This window comes from Orycteropus afer, unplaced genomic scaffold, assembly GCF_000298275.1.
Source record: "Orycteropus afer afer isolate SDZICR_OR568_19922 unplaced genomic scaffold, OryAfe1.0 scaffold00113, whole genome shotgun sequence".
Lineage (NCBI taxonomy): Eukaryota > Metazoa > Chordata > Mammalia > Tubulidentata > Orycteropodidae > Orycteropus > Orycteropus afer.
The window spans coordinates 7042324-7050147 of record NW_006921700.1 but is presented as its reverse complement, the minus strand read 5'-3'; the positions used below and the strand labels follow the sequence as shown (position 1 = coordinate 7050147).

The 7824-nt window shown below is 39.2% G+C and overlaps 1 protein-coding gene across 1 annotated transcript in view; it reads left to right on the top strand.

Moving 5' to 3' along the window:
- Positions 1–2253: 2253 nt before the first annotated feature.
- Positions 2254–7824, top strand: part of CUNH18orf25 (chromosome unknown C18orf25 homolog) — a 95990-nt gene continuing 90419 nt past the window's right edge. The window contains exon 1 of the mRNA XM_007943841.2: positions 2254–2968. Coding sequence (XP_007942032.1) covers positions 2254–2968 — 715 coding nt within the window. The remainder of the gene's footprint in view (positions 2969–7824) is intronic.

The following is a 7824-nucleotide window of genomic DNA, read 5'->3' as shown; positions in this document are numbered from 1 at the left end:
ACTTCCGTAGTGATACTGCCTCGGAAACCCAAGGAGGGGTCGCTATGAGTCGGGGCCGACTCGACGGCACATAACAACAACAACAATAATTAAAAAGTAGGCCTGGCATGTTAGAGCAACTCAGTTTAAAAAATATCTTCTAATCTGCAGAATACTGTATAACATGGATGAACTTGGAGGACATGATGCTGAGTGAAATAAGTCAATCACAGAAGGACAAATATAGTATTAGTTGATTATTGTAAAAAGTCAAGGAAAGATTTATATATTGAAGGAAATTTTCTTGGTTACCAGGGGTGGGAGGGGAGGGAGGGAACATGGGGGGTAAATGGATGCATCGACCCATGTAAAAATAAATAAATAAATAAAGCAACCCATACCAAAGGAAGTTGGGAACAACCACCACCACCAAAAACTATCTTCCGTTTACCTTAAGTTGGATTATTGCAATAGCATGATGGAATGAAGTGCTAAAGATGTCTTATGACACTTGACTTAGTATGTCATCCAGCTTAATGTTCTTGTCTGTCTGTGACCCTTGGGGCATCATGATAGCTGCCTTCTTTAACATCACATGTGCAGGGTGAGATCATTTTGTTTGCTTTGCACATTTCTTAGCATCCCCTTAGAACAATCACCGGTCAGTGAAGCTTGCACTAAGTAGGTCACAACTCTTGTGATTAAAGATTATCTGTTATTCCTCCCTGATAAAGTGGAGTTGCTTCTCAAACACCCAAGCCCGGTGTTTAGGTCCTAAGGTCTGCAAATGAGGTGAAAATGTGTGTAGGGAGTTTTCTCTTGAATCCCTGGAGTCACTCATACAGTTTACTAGGTTTCTGGGTTAAAAAAGTAGTTGTATTTAATAGCTGTTGTTTATGAAACGAAACGTTTCAATTCTAGACTTATATTAACCATGATGAGAGAAGTATGTGGGTACTAAGGAGCACTGAGGGAACAGCAGATTCAGGGCTTTATTGAAGGGAATGGCAGACAGGGTGAGTGCATATATACAGGCAGCCTCCAACTTGAGAAGGGGTTCCGTTCTCACAACTCCCTTGTAAGTTGGTTCTAATGTAAAGTTAAATACTGTTTTTTAAATTAAGGTTTTCATTATTATTATGCCTTTTATTATCAGTGTCTTTATAAATCCAATCGTTGTCTTAGGGGTTGGAAACATTACGTATAAACTTACTGATATATTTTAACATTGTGTGTAGTGCCTGTCAGTAATGATAAAAGGTAGTATTCAGGTACATTGTAAGTCAGGGACTACCTTTAATTACTTTGCTTGCTTGCTCATTTGCCAAATGCATGCAGTTGAAGTTCTTTTTACCATTTGCTATAACTCTACTGTAGCTTTCTTCCCTTTGCCTCCTTTCTTTGAAAATTTCACTATAAAAGTAGTCATTCCAGTTAACTCATTGTTTTCCAGTACTCTTTATTAAAGGCAAAAACATATATTAATTATATCAGTGTTTTAAAGATTCTTTTCTTGAACACTTTAAATAAAGTTTTAAAGTTGAAAATTCTTACCTGGTTACTACTGGCCTGCCTTCCAGGTTCACTTATTATTGTTAGTTGCAATCAAGTTGATTCCAACTTAATGTGACTGACTCCATGGGTGACAGAATAGAGCTGATCTTTAGAGTTTTCTTGGCTCTAATCTTTATAGAAGCAGATTGCCAGGCCTTTTCATCAGTGGTACCCATGGGTGGGATCTAACTGTCAGCTTTTAGATTAGCAGTTGAGCATAAACCATTTGTGCCACCTAGGGACTTTAATAGAGGATTCATACTGTGCCATTTTAATAGCCACATATGCTATTAATGTTAAATCTTTTGAGTTTGACTGTTGATCAAGCAGATGACCAAAAAAATTCAGTGCCATCGAGTCGGATCCGACTCATAGCAGCCCCTTCTTGGGTTTCCAAGGTGGTATCTCTATGGAAGTAGATTGCCCAATCTTCCTTCCGAGGAATGGCTGGTAGGTTTGAATGGCCAGCCTTCTGGTTAACAGTCAGATGTCTTAGGCACTATGCCACCAGAGCTCCCAAGCAGATAACAGATAGATACATTTTAAAGGCCTATATATTAGTAACTTTTGCCAACCCACTGAGGAAGTTAGGCATGTTGTATTGGTTATAATCTGCCATTTCTGTTTATTGATTTTGTGTGTTTTTATACAGGTTGCTTTCCTGTTGCATCTTTGATATAGTTTCCTAGACTCTGCTCCATGATTTAACTCAATTCTGAAATGAAGATGGAGGAGGCAGTGGGAAAAGTCGAAGAACTCATTGAGTCTGAAGTCCCACCAAAAACATCTGCGCAAGAGACGGCCAAGGAGGAGGATGGATCTGTAGAACTGGAACCTCAAGTTCAGAAAGATGGTGTTGCAGATTCTACAGTTCTTTCTTCAATGCCTTGCTTGTTGATGGAACTGAGAAGGGACTCTTCTGAGTCTCAGCTAGCATCCACAGAGAGTGACAAACCGACAACTGGCCGAGTTTATGAGAGTGACTCCTCTAACCACTGCATGCTTTCTCCTTCCTCTAGTGGTCACCTGGCTGATTCAGATACATTATCTTCTGCAGAAGAGAATGAACCCTCCCAGGCAGAAACAGCAGTAGAAGGAGACCCTTCGGGAGTGTCTGGGGCTACAGTTGGGCGCAAGTCTAGGCGGTCCCGATCCGAAAGTGAAACATCTACTATGGCTGCCAAGAAAAACCGGCAATCCAGTGATAAACAGAATGGCCGAGTTGCTAAGGTTAAAGGTCATCGGAGCCAAAAGCACAAGGAGAGAATCAGGCTACTGAGGCAGAAACGAGAGGCTGCTGCCCGGAAGAAGTACAACCTGCTGCAGGACAGTAGTACCAGTGACAGTGACCTGACTTGTGACTCAAGCACGAGCTCGTCGGATGATGATGAAGAGGTTTCAGGGAGCAGCAAGACAATCACTGCAGAGATACCAGGTAGAGGATGTTTTTTAAACTGACTGTAAAGCACCTGATGGCATTTCTCAGCTGTCAGGCTCAGTTAGATGAGTGACACTTGAGAAAATCCAGGAGCCCTGCAGCTCTGTGTAAATTTGAAGCCTGCAGTCTATTAACAAGACATGGCCAATTTTAAAAACCTGTTCTGAGGTTTCCAGTGCACTTTAGCACATCAGCAAAAAATATTTAAATGGTTAATGGTAGGGACAAGATTATTTTTAAGTAACAGAACTTCTCACAACTTGTTCTCTGTAACACATTACCTGAACTCCCAGCATTGCCTTTTCAGCACTGCTTAGATTGAATTCTCACTGTTGAGCATTATCACTAAGTATGTTCCCCTCAGGAATAGGCACCTTTCTTTATTACACAGCCTCTTCACTCGAGCTGATGGTGTCTGAAGGCACTCGAGCTGATGGTGTCTGAAGGAACATGCTCCATCTTTCGTTCAAGTTTTCTAGTAACTGTTCTCCTCTGACAGTGCTTTGTGTTATTTTTCTGATTCAGTGCATGATAAGCTAGTTATCCTTGTTGCACATTTTTCTACGCTAAGTTGTCACTTGCATTAAAAAGAATGTTTTTTGCAAAATATCACCCTTAAACCCCCTCCCCAAGCTTATACCAGGTTTGTTAGAAATCTGCTGGTTTCAGCTGTCATTGGTATAAGGGTCTGTAGTTTATTAAATGTTTGAATATCTGTTTCCACCACATTACCAGGTCTGGTACTGTGTACTACAAAGGCAGCCTTAAGATTTCATAGTGCAAGAAAGATGAGGTCTGAACAGTTCGTAAGTGGTGAATTTTCGTTATTGAAGAGACTCATAATATGATTGATAATGTTCTGTATACTATGTGGCATTTAATAGATTTTGTCAGCATTGTTTATTGCTACATTAAGGAGAGGGAAGTTTGGTTTTCTAAAGTTTTATGGGTAACTATGTTTTTCTTCCTAGTTTTCTGTTTCTATATGTGAAGGCAGCATATTGCTGATATACAAAGAATATTTCAAGAAAAATCATATTGGTTAATTAAACCTGTAGATAAATAAAACTTAGAAAAGCTCAATAATAAGAATGATTGGTTGTAAAGCTTTATAGGTGTTCAACTTATAATAAAAGTTTCATCCTTATAGTGTATCAAATATGAGTTTTTAACATTCTTTAGTAATATATTTTACTGCTTAATACCTACTTAATTCCTCTGGTAGCTCACTTTTGAGATGTATTAAAATTACTGGGAAGAGGATTTAAATGAAGCTCATCAACTGCATGCATGAGAGAAGCAGACTTTGGGGCTGTTCTAAGGCAGACTCTAGGAGTACTTCACTTTTACACTTACTCATATTTTAAGGAAAGCCTTATTAACACCTGTGAAGTTGTTGTTCATACATTGTCATGTCCTGTTCTAATCTTTAAATCAAGATAATGATGAATTTGTGATACAGTGCTTACTTCCCTTACTGAGCAGGTGTTTATGTAACCATCCTGATGTTTCCTTTTTAAGGAAAGGGTGGGTGAACAAAATTATCTTTGAAGATAGAGCCCCACTGTAGAGGTGGCATGAAAGATGACGTCATGATACTATCCCTGTTTGACTCATGTAGGTTATATGTACTTTGTTCATATTTTCTTATCTCTTTTACTAATTGACAACCTCAACTGTTGTTTAAAACTTGTAAAACACTAGTGGTCTGTTTCTTCTCACTTCAAAATTGTATAACCAAAACATCAAAGTAAATTATGTCAATTTATAATTTAGTTTCTATTATTCACAACTGTTTGAATAATTTCTTTTAGAAGGATCAGCACAAGGCTGGTCCCTATGAGACAGCGGTTAAAGATGTCCCAACTGCCCAGTTTTTCCAGACTGCTGTACCACTCCACCATCTGTAACATCAACTCTTCCTCCTCCCGTTATTACTCTCCCTCCTCCTGTCTTAGGGTTCCATTTTTCGCTGTAACGTCTCACAGAACTCACAAACTGCCAAGGAAACAGCTCATGCGGTGGTGGAGGCTGGGAGGCTGGCAGGTTGCTGATCCGTGGGTCAGGTGTAGGTATGGAGGATTCTCCTTACTTATGTGGTTACAGGGTCTGGTGAACCCAAATCAGCAGGTCAGATAACTGGCTGCTGTCTGAAGTCCAGGGGTGAGATGTTGATGAACCAAATATAGGAGCTGGAACAAGAAAGAACGGACTTTGCCAGAATATTCACAGGTGCACCCTCAAGGAAACCAAGGATGGTGACTTGAGTCACACCCTCCAGCAAGGCGAAACTCAAGATACATTCCACCCTAAACAGGCACAGAGGCTAGGATTTACAGTACATCACAAAATGGAGGACTGTTGCATTGCAGCACCATTTTTGTAAGTTTGTGACTTTTGAAAATATGTAGCGTTTCCTAAGGTAATAATGGAGAATCAAATGATAGGTAAGGTGCAGGGCCACTGTATATGGTTGCCTAGGCTGTGCACTGTGCAGTTTTGGGAGGAGCCATTCTCTTAAGACAGGGAGGGTATGAATGGTCCTTCCTGGAATTATGTAAAACAGTGAAGATGGAGCAAGCTAGATTGTAAATATTAGGAAGTTCATTTCTTAACCATCCCTTTTTAACTGCCAGACCCAGTATCACACAGGTCTTTATTGTTGATTGATGCAAACAAATGGTCCATATTATTATCTTTAAAAAATACGAAATTACACATTTTTAATTTAAAAATGATACATACCTCAGTTTCCTGAGTCACATAATTTTGGGGGTGGGGGGGAGACACACTCAAACTTAAGCAATGGCGGTTGTTGAAAAGTTGTATAAATTGTGAAGAGAGGATAAACCGTGAACTGGCTTGAGTGCAGCAACATGGACATTCAGGTGGAACTTCACCTGATGTGCTGACAGAACCTCTTGGATGTCAAAATCTAACTCAGCTGTTGACACAGAAGGGAAGCCAAGATGAAAAGTAAGAACAGATTCTTGCTCTGTTCTTTCATTAGGTACAACTTCATTTAGTAATACAAATTTAGTAATTCAGAAATGCTTAATTTAGTAAGTTTTTGTTTGGCAGCAGCTTAAAAGTTGAGGAGTTAATTAATGTTCTCATAGTGTGTAACTTAACACAATGCATTTTCCTTTAAAGAGTGCAAATAATTAATGATGCAGACTTACAGTGCATGGTCATGCTTAACTGAGTTTGATACTTTGGGCAACAGATGTTTATAAAGATAAATATTTTTTCTTTTTAGTTAGCAGTTACTGATAGGCAGCTTAGTATCAGCACTAGTTATTCTTGCTGCTTGAAGTTTTTGAAAATATATTTATGTTTTAAAAATCTGGAGGTACCATATCAGTGTAATTCTGGCAGTTCTTTCATTTGGAGGATTTAGAGATGACCAAAAATAGAGAATTTTATAGTGAATGTTATGTGCTGGTTATCTTGATTATTGAAGGGTTTTTGCCAAGTGTATAATTTATCATTAGGAGCTCTGGTAGCATAGTGGCTAAGACACTTGCCTGCTAACCAGACGGCTGTCGGTTCAAACCCACCAGCCACTCCTCGGAAGGAAGGTTGGGCAATCCTACTTCTGTAGTGATACTGCCTCGGAAACCCAAGGAGGGGTCGCTATGAGTCGGGTTTGACTCGACGGCACATAACAACAACAACAACAATAATTTATCATTACAGGTTATCTTTGTGGTATTTCGCTTATGTTTTATGATTAGAGCCTTAATGTCTCACAGGAGCGGCAGGGGGGCACAGTTTTTCTCTGTAAAATCACTTTTAGTTGAGACTAGATCTGTAAAGTCTGCTTGGGAAGAGATTTTCATTTTAGTTACTGTGAATAATTGACATCAGACTTAATTGAATAAATTGATTCTCTGAACAGACTAAGGTAAACCAGTGTACATGGGCAGCAGGGAAAAGTTTTTCAAGTAGCTTATTTTTCATTACTCTTCAGCATAGGTTAAACCTCAGGGTAGCTTCATGTTGTTTTGGCTGTAATGGCCTGCTTTTGTGTGGTTACACTGTCCACCATTTAAAGGCCTCCTCACACTGAGGTTTTGAAAGTAATACCCTCCCTGACAGGTGAGGTCAGCTCTCTTAGATACATTCTTGCATACAGAAAGCCTACTTGGTCTGTTTGGAGAATGTTAGGGACGCTGTTGAAAACAACTGTCTAGGCTTACCTGCTTTCTCAACCCATGTGGCCAGCTCAGCCCTGCCCTGCCCCGCCCCGCCCCGCCCCACCCCACTAACCCAGGATCTCACATTCAGTGCTCACCATACATCTGCATTGAAATACATCATGACAGACTTTCTTCTTGATTTATAGCTTTTCTGAGGTAAATACTGTTGTGCTTGATCAGTTAACTGTTGCTTAGAAGTTAAGCAAAAAACAAGTTGAAACAAACAGACAAACAAAAACTATTTCTGAGTAGGAAATCCTTTGTAGAACTTTTGGAAAACAGAAAAATGTGAAGCAGAAGATTAAAGTCACCAGTAGTGATGCTTTTGTTTACATTTGCGTGTGTTGCCTTTCATTATATGTAACAAAATGTCATGTAATGTGTACTGTTTCACTTTAACCCTGTCTCTCATAATGTTGATAACATTTTGAACATTTAACAGGAATACTAAATACTTTCCCACAAATGTATGCGTTTTGAATAATTTTGCTAACTACAAAGTAAATTCCCTTATATTGGTTTTGTGGGTTGTTTTTCAGGTCTTGCTATTATCAGGGTATGAACATACAAGGCTCTTGACACATACTTCCAGACAGCATTTTTTTTTTTTATTAGGATTTGGGTGAAGATTTACAGAGTAAATTCACTTTT